The sequence below is a fragment of the Mustela erminea genome, chromosome 6 (assembly GCF_009829155.1).
Source record: "Mustela erminea isolate mMusErm1 chromosome 6, mMusErm1.Pri, whole genome shotgun sequence".
Classification (NCBI taxonomy): domain Eukaryota; kingdom Metazoa; phylum Chordata; class Mammalia; order Carnivora; family Mustelidae; genus Mustela; species Mustela erminea.
The window spans coordinates 62,799,590-62,820,064 of record NC_045619.1 but is presented as its reverse complement, the minus strand read 5'-3'; the positions used below and the strand labels follow the sequence as shown (position 1 = coordinate 62,820,064).

Genomic DNA, 20,475 nt, shown 5'->3' with positions numbered 1-20,475 from the left:
GCTCCTTCTGGAAACAGGTCATTTACCTCTCAATGTTTATTCTCCATGCTTGCATCCCCCTACCTCTTTTGCTTCTTTTGCCTCCTCCAATTCCCTTCACATTTTATTTAGGTTCTGCTTCCTTATACTCTTTGCCACTTAAAGGGGCTTTCCCTGGCCCCCTTCCACAGAGGCAGCACAGAGAACTCATAAGACACAGCACACATACTTAGCCCAATCAACATCAACACACCATCACTGTAGGAAAAACAAAGATTTCAAAACAGCAGAGCCCATCTGATCAAGAAGAACTGTAACTGACTTTCAGCTCTTTTCAGGGCACCTGGGTGGCTCAGTGGGTTAAGCATCTGCCTTCAGCTCCGGTCATGATCCCAGAGTCCTGGGATCAAGGCTTACATGGGAGTGGGAGGGCGGGGTGTATCTGTGCTCAGCAGGGAACCTGCTTCTCCCTCTGCCTCTACTCTGCCTACATGTCTCTCCCTTTCTGTCTATCAAATAAATAAGAATTTCTACTCTTTGATTCTTTATGGGCTTTTTTTCCCTTCCAACAGACTTTCAGGGAGTTGCTTAGTTGAATTCAGCATGCATAGGGTATAGGTTATTTTATAAACATTTAGTTCTCCTGTGACAGCACTCTAAATAGGTCACAATGCAAAATCCCCTCCCGAGTAATCATGATGGGGATACCTTATGTACTTAATGGTAAGGATGGAGTGAGGCTCTCACCATGCCTATTCCAATTTCTATCATCTGACCTTGGAGTATGTTACACAGACATTTTTTTTTTTCTTTTACAGTTCGTTCCTTCTTCTTGGCTATAGTTTATGAATTGAAGAGCAGGACACAGAAAAATGAGGTTATTCTTCATACTTGTTCCATCACTTGCTCTGTTATTTCCAGGGAATGCACTAACTATAATTTTCAGATTTTTTTTTTCTAAATTGACATGTAATTGACATGGCATGTTACTTTCAGGTATACAGTGATTCAACATTTGCACACTGATTTTAGTATATGTGCTGCCACAACAAGCACAATTTTCAGCTTCTTGACTTTATCACGTTGATTATTTTAATAATTTAAGTTTTCTTACTTAAATGAAGAAACTGAGAGACACAAAACCAAAACCTTCCATTATCATATACTTGCCCAAGGATAGGACAAAAAAAATCCTAATTTTAAGTTACTTCAGTTTGTTGTCCTCAGTTTTTTCTAGATAAATAATTCGAACAAAAGAAAGACTTCAGGACTAACTGCGTGAGCTTGGGCAAGTTACTTTCTATGCCTGTTTCCTCAACTGAATCCTTTTCCCAAGCTACACAAGAACATAGAAAATTTAAATTCATATTTCATCCCTTGAGTTACATATTATTTTTGTCTAATATTTTAATTCTGCCCCTAAAAATTAAAAAAAAAAAAATACCAGGGCACCTAGATGGCTCAGTTTAGCGTCTGACTCTTGCTTTCGGCTCAGGTCATGATCTCAAGGTCATGAGATTGAGCCCCACACTGGGGTCTACCACACTGGGCATGATTAAGACTCTCTCCCTCTCTGCCCCTACCCTGCTCATACTCTCTTTCTCTCTTAAAAAAAAAGTAAAAAAAAATTTTTTAAATAAAAAAAGTAAAAAGCAAAAATTAAAAAAATACCCACAAATACAGAAATACTATACTTTATGCATATAATGTTTTTCTGATAAACTCATGGTTTTCAAATTTATACTAGGTCTCAGACCTCTTCTCTGCTACTACTTTTCTTTCTCAAATATATCCATCATAAACTCCTTCAGTTAAGATTTGGCAGGTGGTAAAGTTTTGATTTTCTGAAAATGTCTTAGTTCATTCCCATATTATTGCGAGATAGTTGTGCTAGATGTACAATTTTAGTCTGCTATATTCTCTCAGAACTTTGAGAAAGTGCTTCTAGTGTCCTCTGATGCCCTTTAGACAGTTCTGCTCTCAGACTGACCTGTGTTCCCTGAAATTTCCTTTATCTTTGGCTGACTGTAATATAATATATATTATATTTATACATATATATGTAATATATATAATATATATTATATTCACACATATATATGTTATATATATATATTAGGTATTGTGTAGTTTTTCTATTTTGTGTCTATGTGTAAATTCTTTTTTTTTTCCCTTTACTATGTTTCTCCTCAGAGTTTATATACTCTATCCTCTACTAAAACATAATTATGTTACATTGGATCTTTCTTATAGTCTTCTATTTTTAAAAATCTTTTATATCTTCCTGTTTCTCATGTATGCCACATCCTGGATAATTTCTTCACATTCTCTGCTTCCCCAGTTTACTATTCCTCCCTCTAGGAGTCCATTATTCCATTTAACCTATCCTATTTCCTTGATTACATTTCCAAAAGTTATATTTAGCTGCTCTGCAATCATTTCTTTTCTCATTGCTGTTACTTTTTATGACCTCATATTTTTCTTTAAATATTTGCATATTTTAGAATTAAAATATGCAAATATTTTGGCATTTAAATATCTCAACCCTTTTAGAGATCTGTAAAGTTGCTTTTGTTTGTTGTTTGTTTCTAACTCATGGTAGTTTGTGTGTTTAGTGATGTTGCTTGCAAGCTCCAGTTTGTTCGAACTTAATATAAAGTCTCATGGCCCTTAACTGGTGATGCTTTCTTCCAAAATTATTTGCATGTATTTTTTGTAGAGAGATAAGGGTTCTACTGACCTACTGACCTAGGACCACATTAGTGACCCTTTAAAGTCTCACAATTAATGTGGAATGCTCAAATTCATTTCCTCCACCTCAGTGGAGTCTCAGATGAGCCTCCAAATTACTGAGGTAACCTGCATTTGCCCTCAGGGCTGCACACATGTATTTGCACACATTGTACTGTTCTTGACCCTGACTGAAAGCACAGTCCTACTTCTCTGGTCATTAGTAACTTCTAAGTTATAAGGCTTAAGGAACATCACCAAAGAGCAGAGAAGACCAGATAGGTCTTTGGAAAACCAAATTATTATTATTATCTTTTAAAGATTTTATTTATTTATTTGACAGAGCGAGATCACAAATAGGCAGAGAGAGAGAGAGAGAGAGGACGAAGCAGCCTCCCTGTCGAGCAGAGAGCCTGATGCGGGACTCCATCCCAGGATCCTGAGATCATGACCTGAGCCGAAGGCAGAGGCTTAACCCACTAAGCCACCCAGGCGCCCAAACCAAATTATTTTTAACAGTGTCTGTCAATGATGCAACCCTAACAATATCATACTTTCTGGAGGAAGTGTCTTCCCACACTAAACAGAGATTTAAGCAAAGTTAGCACTTAAATGACTCAAAGAAACAGTCACCAACATAAAGTTGATGATCAAAGGGAAAGGAAAGTACTGAATTTTTTTAGATGTGAGAAACAACAGAAGAGTTGTGCCTCTTTTAAAATGAAAAGTTTATATTTTAAGGTGATGTCCTGAAATATCAGTGGAATGAATATCAGTACCACTTCTCTAACCCTCATAGACTCGTCGCCATTTTGAGGCGATGAGTTTCTGGCTGTGATGTGGTAGTTTGTAATAAATCCATGCTTCTTCAAGAAGAAAAAGAAAAATTGAATTTAAAAGGAAAAAAAAAAGTTTTCAAGGCAAAACAAGAGGTACTAGGTTCCCAGAGAGAGCAGAAAGAAGATACCCCCAGAAGGGTGAGCCAAAGTCCTAGGAACTATTCTTCCCTTCACAGCATTATTTACTGACCATTAGCATGGAGCAAAAGGTTAAGAATCTAGGCAAAGGATGCAGCTATTAGGAAAGAAAGTCAGCAGAACGTTTAGCAATGTCACGAGGCTAATGACATGAAAACTGGAGTTTGGGACTGCCGCCATGGCACCAGAACATGAATATCTAACAGCCCAGTGAGAAGCGGGTGCTTTTTCCCTGGAGCCATTTGGAAAATTCTTAAGCTGCTATAAAGGCAGAAGATTAAGAACATAAGCAGGAAGCTACTGGAAATCTCTTTAGAGTTTTCTACAGAGATGAAAACTTCAAGTCAGAACATTCCAAGAAGAAGTCATCATAATAAATACCCCAGCCTCTCAAGTGAGATTCTAGGAGGGGGCAATCTGGAAACAGAATCTGACGAAAACTATATTCCAGTTTTGAGTCAGTACAGATTCTGATTAAATGGAGTATTCTTTATCTTAATCATTCACTTTCCTATCTGAAACTTCACTGCTCTTAATCTTTTTTTTTTTTTTTTTAAAGATTTTATGTATTCACTTGACAGACAGAGATCACAAGTAGGCAGAGAGGCAGGCAGAGAGAGAGGAAGGGAAGCAGGCTCCCTGCTGAGCAGAGAGACCAGTGTGGGTCTCAAGCCCAGGACCCTGGGATCATGACCTGAGCCGAAGGCAGAAGCTTTAACCCACTGAGCCATGCAGGCGCCCCTGCTCTTAATCTTGATAGCTAAACTCTTTGTCATAGATCTCTGGGCCTCACCTGCATATCTGTTTCCACCTCCCTTTATGCTTGCCAATTTTGCCACTCACTTAAAATCTTAAGTTCCTCAAGCTTTCTCTCAGTGTGCCGGATCTTGTATCTCTTTTCTTCTCTTTCATTATTTAAGTCTTTCCTCTCTTCCTCATCACAGTCTTTAACATACTTTATGGTAATGGCCGCCGACCTGTTTGCATTCCCCACTAGAGTTAAGTGAGGATTCTGTGAAAGGAGGAAGTGGGTCTGGCTTAATCACTGCCATATTCCCAAAACTAGTTCAGGGTCTGAGATAGGGATTGCTTCACAAATATTTGTTGAATAAAGGATGCTAGAGGGAAGAGAGAAGCTGATGCTTAGAAGTATATGGGTGGCACTGACACTGAGGTAGAAAACTCCATGCAGTAGTCAGACTCCAGATCCCAGATGGGAGAAATCACCTCCAATTTCATTCTGTAACAGACTTTAGGGGAGAGAAAACCTCCTGCCCACTGTACTGGTGGGTCTTTTGGTTGCTGACTTGTGGGCTTTTCCAAAGGGCTCTCAAAGATCCTGAACTGTATTTTCTCCAAATTTAAATACCTTTTCCTTTAAGTGTGTGTGTGTGTTTGTGTGTATGACATAAAAAGTTTCTTTGAAAAGATTATAAAACCTAAAGTAAATGAAGCATTCCTTTGAATGCCAATAAATACCATAGTCCTGAAAAATAATTTTAGTAAACGCTAAAAATAAAACTGAAATTTGGGAAGTACATCATTAGCTTTTACATTATAAGATGATGCTTCCAGAGATTATCCTCCATGGTGACACCGATTTCCTACTCATCCAGTAAGTTCAAGACAGGATATCTAGCATAGCAACCTGGAAAGAATCTGTATCATCCCATCAAGTGGAAATTTAAGAAGCTAATTGGTTATTGAGGCTTTGTCTCTTTAGAACAGTCAAACCAAACACATCTGGGTATGCACCCTCAGAATCTTGTTTCACCACTTAAGAGTTAACTCCATGACTGCACACTCGGTGAGTATGAACTCTTCTCCCAACAGAATACTAACCTGGTCGATTTGGCTTTTTTGAGTTTACATGGTTAGCTGCAGAAACAGCATAGGTTGAAGTGAAGGATCTGCTTTTGGTGAGGGTCATCATCACTGGGATATTCCAAGAATCGGGACTAACAGCACTAGGAAGACAGAGCAGAAAGAAAAATGAAGAAATTATTCATCAATTACCGGGACAGATCTTGCTAGAATGCAGTCACCATTTCCATAATTGGCTTGCCAATCTGAGTCATGGTCTAGGTTCAGTGACAGGACCACTTTACTTCCAAATGAAATAATACATTATCTGAGCTCAGTTTCTGCTGCAGGGAGACAACACTGAGGCATCAAACATACTGGGTTGATAAAAGAGAAAAGAACTTTCCTACTTATCCAGTTAGTAGGAATCAGGCCCTTCTTACTGTACTACTGTAATCATGTTCCTCTTAGATCTTCTAAACATTGATAATTGTATTAGTTAAGATGCAGGGAACCTACATTAGTTATAAATGCCATGATGCTCCTTTTATAGTCTTTACTATTTATTATTATTTATTATGTATATGTGCATTATAATTTCCTTGCACTTTAGAATATATTGCTTTCTGTGATCATTGCAACAGTTTTCAGCTTTGTATTGACCTTCACCTTTTGGATTCCTGTTTAGATCTCATGAATATGTATGTAATAATTCAGGTTTATAGCCAAAAGTAGCTTAGGGAAACCTTTACTTGGTCACCTCATTCTGAAAAAGGGAAAATTTTCTATATATCTGCTGTGGAAGATCTCAATCCCCTTCCACAAAAGTAGATATGATAATCTTAGTTCTACTGGTAACAACTTCATCCTATGTCTGAAAAGTCTTACCAGATCCCCTAAGTTTTTGGTTGTTGTTTGTTTTTCAACCAAGTTTACAGCTTCCTTTCTGCCTATTATACAGAGAAAGGGCTCAGTTCCGAAGCTGAGTTGGAATGACTAGATTATGACTTATTTCAGACTTTTTGATTTATCTCAAGCCCATTTTTTTTTTTTTTGAAGCACCCACCGGTATGCTTCTACCTCTCCACTGTGCCACACAGTTCCCTTCTCCTAAGGATTCCTTGCAGCGGGTTTGGAGGTTCAGACAAGGACCTATTTCTCAGGACATACATCTCCAAATGGCAGGGCCAAGGTCCTTCTGATCCTTAGTCTAGTGTCCTTTCTACGTGGCTGTAGTGAAAACTACCCAGGAGTCAATCAGCCAGCTAAATACTAAAGGGCACGTAAGCTGAGGATTGTGCCTAATTTTCAATTCCCACTCTTGTTTTTTTGATCACTGCAGTCCTCAAAGTCCTCAACAGAAAGACACACAGGACGAAAGAAAGAAACAAAAGGGTTGAAGGGGAAAGAAACTACAAGAGCTAAACCTCTAATCAGTTTTGAAATCAATTAATAGTGTTACCAATCAGTCTCCTAAGTTTTAATTTTGGTTTACACTCAGGGCTGGAGACAATCTGTGGCTACCTTTCCACTGTTTTCCCCATGATTAAGGAGTCAACCCAAACCAGCTGTATTTTATGGTGGTACTATTGCCACTTCCATATGGTTTTCCCTCCAAATCTCTTCAGAATGAATTTCATTTCTTCATAATGGTGAAAATTTGCATCATTTTCAGATTTTGTAACTAGGACATTTATAGGACTCTGAGATAAGGGAATAGTTAAATCAGACAGGGGAAAAATGTATACTCAGGCAAAACAGCTGTATTTCTTGGACAAAGAAAATGAGTGGGGTTAGATGCTCTTCCATATCTATTTTGAAAATATTTGATTATGAGTATTTATTTCATCAAGCAGGATGACAGGATCCCTGGGAGTTAAGCTCATAAAAGTTCTTGAAACTCTCCTCATGATAATTTCTATTACAGTCCCTAATGTCATTTAACTAAGAAGAAAAAAGTATGAGAAATGAAATTTGACCAGAAGTAACAAACCATTACAGAAAGAAAGGAGACATTTATGCACAAATGGATTTTTTGGCAGAGTCACTGTATTTTAAGAAAATCATGGAGCACTAACTATTCTATGACAGAAATCTTGGCAAGGTATGTTGGTAAAACAGCCTCTCTAAAGATATATACTGAGAACAAAATTCATTTTCTTAAGGAACAAACATGTAATGAGGATCCACTATCACCTCTAAGTATTCACTGCTGTAGACACTGACAACAGCCAATATTTTCAGAGGAAAATAGGAAAATATCACTAAGGACCTATAATTTGACCTTCAGGAAATGTCCACAAAACAAATTAGGTAACCTCCTCCTGTGGTAGCATTTGAAATTTTATGGAAAACCCAGGTAATCAGATGGAGTGGAATTACACTGATATGTTAAAGAAAGAATCATTTGAGTTTCCTTCTGATTCTAGAGGTTCATTAGATTATCAATGTTATTATGGAAGACACCAGTTATACATATTTTTAAATGACAAAGAAAAGTTAGCAGTCATTTAACGCATGCTTTGGTTTAAATCAATCTCAATGGTGCTTTATTTCTATTCAAGTCCAAGTTCAGGAGAAAACCACTTGTAATATTGCCATCATGGAGTTCAACAACGATATGGTTTATTTTTCAGTCATTTGGGTCATTAATAAAACTGATGCAAACGTTTCAAAAACCTAAAATCATATGGGAAATGTTCTCAAAATTCATATAAAGCATGCTCTTTTTATTCTAAATAGAAAAGGACAAACACAATATTGTTTTCTTCAAAAGTCTTTCTAGATCTTAACACTACCTTTCCTTTAGCTTTGGTAATTCTGGCTTTGAAATCATTTTGTAAAATTGTAATTAATATGCTAAATAAAGTTTGTTCTATTTTTAAATGGAGATATAATTGATATGTTAGTTTCAGGTGTACAATATAGGGATTCGATATTTGTACGTATTATGAAGTAATCACAAAATAAGTCTAGTTAGCATTCATCACCCCACAGTTAACAAAATTTTTTTTCTGGTGATGGGGACTTTTAAGATTACTCTTAGCAACTTTCAAATGTGCGATACAGCATGGTGATAATATAGTAATAATGCTGTATTATTATTATTATTATTATATTATTAACTATAGTTACCATGCTGATGTTATATCCCCATGATAATTATTTAAAGCTGAAAGTTTGTACCTTTTAATCCCCTTTACCCATCTGGCACACTCCACCCCCCTCCCCCACCTGTTTCTGGCAGCTACCAGTTTGTGCTCTAACTAAACTTTAGATTACCAAATGTTTGAACATACAGGTGCTCTTAGGATAATGATCTACCTTCTGATCTGATCTTTTGCCTTTCATATAATGCTAGGATAACAGGTCTGGTGGGCAGGGGAAACTCTAACAACAATTTACAAATGTCAGGTTGGATGCTTCCGATTTCAGAATCTCAGTATCAATCTCAGCCTAGGCAAAATCTAGTTTACCACTACTCTGAGCTTGCTCACCTCTTCCCATCCTGTCACACTGGCAGGCATTACCTCAAGTCACTGTTCCCATTTATATTTAAGACCAAGCAATACAATTTAAGCCTATGATCTAATGTTAATCTGTAGAGTCCTTTGCATTTAAACCATATACCTTCATTTTCAAAGCTGGCCTCCAGCCAAACATAAATTGTTGGGCCACTTTTCCTCTGTAATTTACAATTCTTTTATAAAGGGATTTATGTATGTAATTCCTTTATAAAGGAATTTATTTACATAACTTCTCTAAGAGATGTGAAACCAACAGGAGCATTGCCTAACCTTGATGGAGATGCTTCCTGCAGTTTGATGCTAGCACTCCGGTCCCTCCGTACAGGCGCAGGCTCCAAAGTGGGGAGGCCTGTGGCTGAGGTGGTGGTTGTCCAAGTCGACGAAACTCGTCTCAACAAACCAGGAGGCAAACTCCTCCTCAGGCGCTAGAAAGAAGGAGTGATTTTATTACCAAGCATATTTTTGATCACTGACTTCTATATAATACAATGGGAGAAAATGGGTTTTTAATTGGAAGTGACTTTATTAAACTACAGTGGCTGAATGTTACCTATCTAAATACTGGGAGCTCAGGAATTCAATAAAAGAATGAATATTATAAAATTAATGTTTTGAGATCTTCATTTAAATGCTGATTGTAATGTGGAATTATAGGAATGAGTCATTTGCCTTTGGGAAAACTTTACAGTTACCTCAGTGCAATAGGATATACACACTTATCGTATATTGTATTAGTTATTTTGGGCAAAGCCTTTTTCTCAAAAGTCATTTGTTTGGGGCATGGATTAATTTTTACCTTCTAGCAAGACAGTCTCCACACCAAAGTGTTTATTAATTTCAATTTCTTGACTTACAAAAGGCCGGAGCTGAAAGTAAGAGCATAACTCACAAAACGCACCACTTTTCTTGGGACTAGCATGACTTAGACATCAGGCATAAGGGTAATACCATCAGTACCAACAGAAGAGTCTGTCAGTTGACCTGCAACCCTCTCATAACTACTTCTTCTCCTGTGATATCCTAAACAGGGTATGTGGCATCAATGGCAGGGAGGCGAGAGTCTGAGCTTACCAGGATGAGTACCAGCACTCTGAAGAGGGCCTTCAACTTAAAAATTAAAAGGAAGGTACAACTACAACTACAACAATATAGTACTAATAGCTAGAAGCTTGACCCATTTTTATTTGTTACTAGTTACCCCCAAGAGACCAATCATTGAGCCATTCTTTTCAAAGATGAATCCTGGTTTCCTGAAGGTAACAAAAGCTTTTGAGAGGTATATGGCACCTTGAGATTCAAGAATAGCTCAGAGACTAGTTTCCCATATTTCTTAAAGATCTGAATATGCATCTTTGAAGGTAATTCAAAAGGAAGAGAAAAGGTCAAGCCCTGTAAATACCAGGACTGATGCCTAAAAATCTCACTAACTTCATGTCTATTCTGATACTGAAAGGAATCAGTTAATCTCTATTCCTTGACTGTCACATCATGCTTAGCCATACCCTTCCCAGAGAAGATGTTCCAAGAAAATTATGTAAATACCTAATTGACTAAATTGTGTGCAACACACATTCCTGAGACAAGAGACTCACAAAAGCTAAGTCATGGGTGTTCCTGACTGACCACCAGCCTGAGAGGACAGATGCCTGTTTACCAAACACATAACCATGCAAGACATGCTGGAAAGGACTTAAATTCTGATTTTTTCAGTCTTTAAAATAACCCACTTTCAACTAACGCAAGGTCGAAGCTGGTTGTAGGATCCCATTTCCTACGGCTTACATTTGTAATACTCTTACATCTTACACATAAAAAGAAGGGATTTACAAATCACTAAGGCCATCTTTTACTTGAAGTCATCCAAAATCAATTAAAACTGTTTGCGTTCAAAACGTCTTGGATTTGGGAAACCCAGGAGGATACTGTGAACAGTATCACACAAAGGAATCATGAGCAGCCGATCTCGGGGTTTTCGAGGGCAAGGGATTTTAAATAGAACCACATGAGAGGGAGCAGGGACTTTTGCCTGTCTCCAGCCCTCATGGCTACATTCCTGTCTCAAAAAACAGAGTCTGGCATATGGAAGTAAAAACTTCTTCAGAGTCTGAATTTAAAAAAAAAAAAAAATAAGTAAAACTTTCATTTATAGAAAGCTATAAGGTATCAGGACACAAGTCTATATGTTTAAATTTTTATTACATTGATGTCCACAATCAACATATCTTCACTGAGTCACTGAGATGAATCTGGATCTGGGGATGACAAGAAACAGACCTAGAAGGCAAAAGAAGACGTTTAACCTTTCTAGGGATAGGTTATTCACACTTACCTTGGGAATAGCCAGCTTGTCTTTTTCAGAGCTTTCCTCAGAATCAGAACAGGTGTAATTGTCACTGAAGGAAACAGCAGGATTCATGCGGGGCTTGTGAATCGCCTGGAAGGTGAGCTGGGTGCTGAGCAGGTTGCTCACTGCCCTCAAGGACGTGCACACGTTGGGGGGCAGTGAAGGGTCTGCCAGGAGGTCAGTAATGAGGCCGTGAGCCTCCCCCATCACGGCAATATCCACAGTAATACTGGTTCCTGAGGACTGAGACACCAAACAGATTAACACTCAAGTGAGAAAAGGCCTGAAGCTGAAGGTTCACACACTAAAAGGGGGCTTTTTCCAAAAAATGGGCTGACTAACTCTTTCAAGTTGCAGTAAAGGAACATTCAAATCCCATTTCTGTTTCAAATTTTGCCAAAATTTGCCATGGCTTTTGCCATTTTGGCAGTCATAGCATGTTTTTTAATGTTGTAACTTTGGGAGGGGCGGGGCATATTTGAAGAAATTAAAAAGATAAACACTAGCTTTTAAAAGGCAAAAAGTTGAGGTGCCTGGGCAGCTCAGTCGGTTAAGCTTCCGACTCTTGGTTTCAGCTCAGGTTGTGATCTCAGGGTCCTGGGATCCAACCCTGCATTTGGCTCTGTGCTCAGCAGGGAGTCTGCTTGAGATTCTCTCTCCCTCTCCCTCTGCTCCTCCTACCCCTCACACTCTCTCCCCCTCCTTCATTCTAAAATAAATAAATCTTAAAAAAAGAAAAAAAAAAGGCAAGAAGTTTCAGTGAATTGGAAAAAACTTCCTATCAGCCATTCCTTGTAAAGAGCTCAGTATTTAATGCATGTTATTTAGAAATTTCATTCCAAAAATAAAATTAGTATACTGCAAACTTTTAATTTTAGTAATATTTTAATGTGACAGTTAAGCCTGGTATATGGTATTTTTTTTTTAAGATTTTATTTATTCACCTGAGAGAGAGAGAGAGAGAGAGCAAGCGCACACACACGAAGAGGGGAGGGGCAGAAGGAGAGGGAGAAGCAGACTCCCTGCTGAGCAGGGAGCCCAATGTGGGGCTTGGTCCCAGGACCCTGATATCATTACTTGAGCCAAACGCAGATGCTTAACTGACTGAGGCACCCAGGTGCCCCATGGTAGTTACTTAATTAATGTAACAGGCCCCAAAAGCCTTTGGCTTTTGATCAGATTCACATGTTATCCCTCTTCTTGTTGTTCGTAAGAACAGTAATTTTAGTTCTGGTATTCTGTGGCACCTCTATCATATTTTCTAAAATGCCCATCAGACCGAGAGTCCTTACACTCTCTTTGCTGAAGAAAGGAAAGCACAAAAAACAGAGGGCAGGATTGTTCCCCACTCTACTGCTTGGGCCAGAATGCCAGCAGGAAGGCATGACAGCAAGGGAGAGTATGGGCAGAGACAAGGCCAAGAAGGTAGATGAAGCTTCAAGACAGCATACAGAAGACCACGAATACTGGAAGTTGCCACAGGAAGCGGCACAAGGAACCCACATAACTCCACAATGCAGTTAGCAATCAGGGTGCAAATTGTGGAGCTAGGCTACTTACGTCTAAATTCTGACTCCTAACCCTACCACTTTCCAGCTGCATGATCTCCGGCAAGTCACTAAGATCCCGTGCTGTGATTTCTGCATCTATAAAGTAGATACAGTCATAGCACCAGCTTCAGAAGGTAATTCTAAGAACAGGGATAATAAACGTAAAGCACTCAATACTGTGCTGGCAACTTTAAGTGCTCAATACTGATAAGAGTATAAAAATTGTAATTCTGGAGTTTTTCAATAAAAGACTGTTAAAAGCTTGGCTATGTATTTGGAAGAAAAATTTAGTCATTTTCTCACAACAGACTTAAAGATAAACTTCAGAGAGATGAAAATTTAAACATATATAAGTTTATTAAAAGAAAGAGCAGGGCTTAAGTTATAATGCTGGAATGTTAAAAAATAATGTGAATTCAAACTTGAGAGTCTCCTCACTTTCTCAGGAAGATTCTCTCAAACAAATCCTGATTATTTGATGACTATTTGATTTTCCCATGCCCAGTTCTTTGTCTTTTTTTCCCTGAGAAAATAACACCAACATTACTTCGTGGACTTGCTGGAAGGACCAAATGCAATGCTGTATACATTCGAAAGGGAGTACCTTGCCTAGATCGTGGTTGACATATTCAGCTATATATCCCCTCAACCACCTCTCACCAAAATGACTAGGAGGAGGAACACCCAACAAAGGAAAAATTCAGAGACTGTGCTCTCTGCCACAGAAGTATTGGATATGGACATAAACAGTATGTCGGAAAGGGAATTCAGGGTTAACAATTATCCAGGCAATGGCTAGGTTGAAGAAGACCACTAGGGGCAGCATAGACTCTCTAAGGGTAGAAGTGAGGGCTGATCTGGCAGTACTAAAAAAACGCTATCAGTGAGATCCAATCTAATCTAAATACTCTCAACAGTTAGGGTAACCGAGGCAGAAGATCAAATTAATGATCTAAAAGACAGACTCATAGAAAATAAGGATCAGGCAGAGGCCTGGAACAAACAGCTTAGAAGCCATGAAAACAGAATTAGTGAAATAAATGATGCCATGAAGTGTTCCCACATCAGAATTATTGGAATCTCTGAGGGGGCAGAGAAAAAAAGGAGACTAGAAGATATAGTTGAACAAATTCTGAATAAAAGTTTCCCTAATCTGGGGAATGGAACAAGTGTTCGTATCCTAGAGCCCGCTTCCCCCTCTCTACCTGCCTCTCTGCCTACTTGCGATGCCTCTCTCACATAAATAAATAAAAATCTTAAAAAAAAAAAAAGAAGATATGGTTTATATATACCATGGAATATTATACCTACATCAGAAAGAATGACTACCCAACTTTTGTATCAACATGGACGGGACTGGACGAGATTATGTGAGCAAAATAAGTCAAGCAGAGAAAGTCAGTTATCATATGGTTTCACTTACTTGTGGTGCATAAGGAATAACGTGAGGAACATGAGGAGAAGTGAGTTGGGGAGAATCGGAGGGGGAGACAAACCATGAAAGATTGTGGACTCTGAGAAACAAACTAAGAGTTTTGGGAGGGGAGGAGTTCGGGGGAAGGATAAGCCTGGTGGTGGGTATTAAGGAAGGTATGTATTGCATGGAGCACTAGGTATTGTGCATAAACAATGAATCTTGGAACACTAAAAAAAAAAAAAAAAAATTAAATTTTAAAAAATATGAATTCATAAACTGTCAGTGAAATATATGACAGTTTGGCAGATCTAAAGACATAAGCTTCTATGTAAGCAAATATACCATAAGCTAACAGAAAAAGCAATGAGAAAGTATTTGCCACACAGAGAAGACAAAACATATCCAAATGAAGAGCTTCTAAAAAAAAAAAAAAATCAATAAAAGACAAATTTCGGTAAAAGGAATAACCAAATAATCCAAACACAATGTAAATAATCAAATGTATAAATTTACTTGTCTGCCTAATATTTAAAATACAAATTAACAAATGAAAACTTTTACTCATCGAAGTGACAAAATAACAAAGGATTGAGAGCACCAAGTATTAGTTATAGTTTGGGCAAGTGAACAGTGAGTCAAAACAACCCAGTGTTTGTGGAAGGGCATTTTGCTGAATCTATCAATTTGTCACTTAAATGTCTATATTTTATGATCCAGGAAAACAAGGTTGACAGACGTCTAAAGAAAAACTGCAAAGATGTAAAAATACGAGGACAAAGGCATAAAGTGATACAATATCTCTCTAACAACAACCAGAGAATGCAGCCATAAATGCACATTGATAGAAAAAAATGATACAATTAAAGTTGTAGTATAACAATGAGGTGGTATATAGTTTTTTATAAGATTTGGGTAGATCTATAAATAGTTACTTGAAAAAAATTCATCATTATTCACTGGTGGGGAAAAATATGTCATCAAAAAAGTGAATATGTATTATTTTTATAATCAGAAAAATATAAAAATTATGAACACATCCAGCATACATGAAGATATGTAATCCTGGACCAACTATAAGTAATGGATAAATTTATGACAGAGCAGTTATGTCTTTTACCATGGAATAATAATAGTAACCATCATAATCATAGTGGCAGGTTACATTTGCTCAACACAAGTCTGCAAAGTACTTCATTTACTAACTTCATTTTTATTAGTAAAAGAGAACTTGCCAGAACCCTGATCAGATAGCTGGGACATGCAACATCAGACTGTAAACTAATACTCTGGTTCTAGAGCTTAGGAGCTAAACCAGTACTCCAAAATATATGTTGAACTTTTTAATGTGATGTTCCTAAATATATCTGTAATTATTTAATGCTTTAGGTACTCACTGTGCCATGCTCTTCTGTTTGGATGCCTAAATACACATGACGGACCAACATAAAAATTCAAGAGTAATGTTAATAGTTTTAGGATACATAATCATGCATCCTTCACATATGCACCTACACTGTCAACTTCAAAAACATTCATAAGGTATGCCACCAAACTAAATTAACATTCCCTTTCGGAAACACGTATTTTCAACTGTACCCCTAATTATGATGCTTCTAAAAAACTCACTCAGCATGACCTTCTGAAAGAATAATATTTATACCTACCCATGCTTTTCTAATAAACTTAAAATCAAAAGGACTACACTATTTCCCTTTAAAAAATGAAAATTTAAGTCAAACTGTTTTAGGACATAATATTTTCAGACTTTCTGACAGTGAAATTAACAGTTTATGTTCCAGTAATTAATAATTAAAGAGCTTTTCTCAAAATGTTCTCACTAAACAAAATTTACAAATCTGAAGAAAAAGTAGAGCATGTTCACTGGTAACTCGAATTATAATTTTTAATGAACTATTGGTGAGAGAATAAGTTTTTTTTAATAATTCTCTAATTTTATGACTTTTTAGTAATGTATTTTCTTTTTAAGTACTAGATACATTTCTGATATACTAAAAAAAACTTAAAAATTCTAAGGTAACTTTAAAATGCAAATAGAACTGAACTCATTCTCCTAAGCTGTTGTTAGCGTTAGGTAAGAATTTAGAAAAGACATTCATTATGTATTTTAATGCCTTTTATGCCATAGCTTTGGTCAAAGCAAAGGTCTCCAAGCAAAAACAAAGCAATAGTCATGCCAGTGAGAAGTAAATGATACACGCTGACATTGGTTAAGAAACCAAAGTGGTCATTTTTACTATTGAAAAAGTATACTTTAATGAAGTATACTTAATACAGTAATGAAATCAGGTCTTTGCTACACCAGTTTTCTGATTCAAAAATAGAACTGTACAACAGTCAAAAGTTGCATCACACATAGAAGTTACCACCACTTTTTCGCTCAAGTAACTAAAGGTTTCAATGAGGCATAAAATCTAAAACCAACAATCAGATTTGCTTGCCACAAAATTGCCAAGACTAACCACACATGACAGATGGGCCTCTCTTTCAATAAGCAGAAGGCAAGTTATAAAGACACGGAAGAGTCCAAGGAATAACTATTAAGGAATTTTAGGAGAGAGGGGCTTTGGTTGATGGTAGTTTTTTCGTCCGATGATACAAAATATGAAAAAGAGTGACTCCCACAGAGGGTATTGCCATACCCCATCCAACTTTGAAAATAATGTAACTAAATTTCTAGGTATACCAATAAGTACTCAGAAATATTCCATTTAACTGGTGAAATCTTCGTGTTAATAAATAGTAAAGGTTAAGTTTATATGAAAGCTACTTTAAAAGGAAAGTCTTAACAGCCTGAAATCATCTTTGAGTGCAGTAGGGAAGTATAAAACCAGTTGAGTCTTTTTATGGTAGAGATAAAACAACTTTTTTTTTTTTAAGTGACCAAGCAATATCAGACATTCTACTTTCCAAGTTCTCCTTATGATAGGAATAGTTATATATAACATTTAAGAAGATGCAAGTGTAATTCCCTGGACATTATTTAAATGAGAACTAGATTTGGATCACCACCTTTAAAAAGAAAATCCAGAATTTAAGTCTGATAAACAGCTGAGGAAAGTGTGGTTTTATATGTTAAACTAAAAATAGCTGATTTTCCTGGTAAATCCACCACTTTTCAAAGCACCCAGTTTTAAAAATATTTTCCCTTGTCCCTGTTATCTCTGTCCAGTCTACTTTACTCCACTTTACTTTACTCTACTCCAGGATGTGAATACATCCTGAAAGATGCTTTGGTATATAATATGATCTAATTGCTTCAAAGTTACTTTATGCATCATAAACCAAAGGCCAGGAAAAGCTGGAATTATTCATAAGAAGTTAAAGAAACAACAACAAACACACCATTAAACATAACTCCTAGAATAGGCATGTATTAACAATTCAATTATAGGAAATTTGTTTTCACTCTCACAACTGCTGCACTAAAACTCTGAAATCACACTATTAGCATGATAAAAGGGAGAGCTCTGCATACGTACAGCAGTCACAAAGGATATGCCCTCCATGCAGGGCACCCAAGTTTCTAAAATTACCCTAAGAGGCAAATTTTGAAAAATTCCAACAAATGAATTCATGTGATCAAATAACTCACAGCATGTATGTAAAATAAAATTATATATCTTTAAGTAGCATACCAGATTATTTAGTGTAGCACTGTGTTTGGGTTTCTGTAAAAATATTATTCAGAAATGGGGAATTTCTAAAAGGAATAATTGTTGAAGAGTTTTAGGAAATAACCATAGGAACAAGGTGAATGAAAACAAAGAAGCCAACAAACACCATTTCATTTAAAGAATGAGAAGCTGCCCACAGGAAAAATCAGAAAGGGACTGGGAACACTGAGGTCAACAACAATTTGCTGTTCAAAATGATCAGGGCGGCTATCTGGTATAGGAAATGGAGCGACGGTAAGGCATCTAATTCCTGATGAATTCTGTTGGAGGCAGCACCAATTCCCTCCAACAGAAGGTATAGAAGTGAATAGTTCTTCCTCCTACATATTTTGAAGCAAAGATTAAACTGATAACTTAATCAAATTAAACTGATAATTTAATCAAATTTCATCCCTGTAACTAAGCATACATCCTTGCTTAGAACTGGAAGATACATAATAACTCTCAAGTCTTCTGAGTCAGTGAATTAGTGAATCATCTGATGAGTCATTTGCTTTGGAGATTAATTTGTTTTGACTGGGGAAAAAAAGAAGAATTAGAAGCAGTATAAAAATCTCTCTTCATAACTCTACATAAAACCCAAAGATAGGTTACAAATGCCAAAGAACCAGAATCAAGGCAATTACCTACATAACCTAGTTGAGATGCTGTATGCCTTGAATCAGACCGCCATGTTGTTTAATATTTTAACTCAGCATGGTTTCCAAAACTAATCAAAGGTTTACTCTAGGCAATATTGTATCCATTGGGGGTACACAGGCTCCTCCCACTTGCAAAATCAGAGAACTGGGTTAGATCTTCCTAAGATCCTTTTCAATTCTATAAATCTAAAGCATTTTGCATCTACACATAAACACATACATCAAAGAAGAAGGAAGGAAATGATTTTAGAACTTATTTCCTGGCATTAGCAGCATTTAAAATTTTTAAAGACAATTTAAAAAGTATTATGTAGGGTGCCTGGGTGGCTCAGTGGGTTAAGCCGCTGCCTTCGGCTCAGGTCATGATCTCAGGGTCCTGGGATCGAGTCCCGCATCGGGTTCTCTGCTCCGCGGGGAGCCTGCTTCCTCCTCTCTCTCTCTCTGCCTGCCTCTCTGCCTACTTGTGATCTCTCTGTATCAAATGAATAAATAAAATCTTTAAAAAAAAAAAAAAGTATTATGTAGACAGAAAATTCTTTGTTTCACATTGCTACCTTTAACTTATGATTGAGTCACTGATGCTGTCTCCTTTCTACATTAAAATGCATTGAGCACTCGGGGGGCGGGGCGGGGGGTAGAGGCTATTCCCTGGAACTTTTACATAATTCTTCTCCCAAGAGTTGAGCTGTACATTTGCCAAATATCAGTTTCCTTTGGTCCCGCATCTGTTCAGGCCAGTTGTATTTTGTCACTGTAAATGACCTATGCTAATATAATATCCATAAACCAGTGATAACATGAGTAAGAAACCAAAAAGTTGCTTTAAAGACAAAGTTGAATAGCTTTAAAGACTTCATAAATACATTTCATCAACGTGAGGTCCTAATATCGATTTCTGTTAAATTAGGTAGGGGAGGTATGACTGTAAACATGCAAAAGGAAAATGATAACCTATCTGAAAGATTTGAACTCAAAATGCTTTCAAGTACCTAAGTCACTTCCAGCGAGAAATAATTTGAAACTAGCAGTTGTGTACAATGAAGTACCACGTGGTACATAGAAGAAAGAGAACTTTCCATTCCAACTGATATGGTGAACACGTGCTCAAAGAGAAACATTCTTGGCTCCTCATCCAAAAGATTTGTGAAAGCCTGCATATTTCTATGTAGTAAGTTAAGATATATTATGAGAGGTAAAATACAGGTCGAAGTTGTATAATTCTCTGCTTTAAAACTTTTAAAAAAATGACAGACCAACAACAGCCCTGGTTCTGTTAAGAGAGCTCCACACCATTTTAAACCTAACACCCTTCACTTGAAAGTCCTTCAGTGAAAGGAACCATTTATAATAAATAGTTACATCATAGCTATTCATTACCACCCCTGAATCCAGAGGAGAAAATAAAGTTTGGTTTATGAATTAGCACACACGGTGCGAAAATGAACATGTGCCTTTCTTCATCATGTATGTAATACAGAAGTCTGTCTATAGGAGAAGTTGGAAAGCAAAGTTACAAAGACCTGGGATAAAAATAGAGGAAGTTGTACTCATTCATCAATACCAAATATTTATTTTATAAATTAGTACTTGGTGCCTTTGAGAACAGAGGACCTAGAGTTGGTCTGCCTATATCCAAATGTTGGATCTGCTGAGATTTTCAAAAAATTCATATATCTTCCTTATTCATTTTCTTATCTCTGAGCAAGGGGTAATAATAATATTGACTGTATAGTATTGTTGATGAGTAAATGAAGTCCAGCACATAAAGACCTCAGCAGAGGTGCTTGGCCCACAGGGCATGTTTGATAAATA

At 37.0% G+C, this 20,475-nt stretch overlaps 1 protein-coding gene across 3 annotated transcripts in view; it reads right to left on the bottom strand.

The window, feature by feature from the left end:
* PDE3A (phosphodiesterase 3A) overlaps positions 1–20,475 on the bottom strand; it is a 317,096-nt gene that overhangs the window by 51,853 nt on the left and 244,768 nt on the right. For all 3 annotated transcript variants that reach the window (XM_032347479.1, XM_032347480.1, XM_032347481.1), the window contains exons 3-5: positions 11,346–11,603; positions 9,287–9,441; positions 5,529–5,653 (exon numbers count right to left, since the gene is read on the bottom strand). In XM_032347479.1, the coding sequence (XP_032203370.1) occupies positions 5,529–5,653; positions 9,287–9,441; positions 11,346–11,603 (538 nt within the window). The remainder of the gene's footprint in view (positions 1–5,528; positions 5,654–9,286; positions 9,442–11,345; positions 11,604–20,475) is intronic.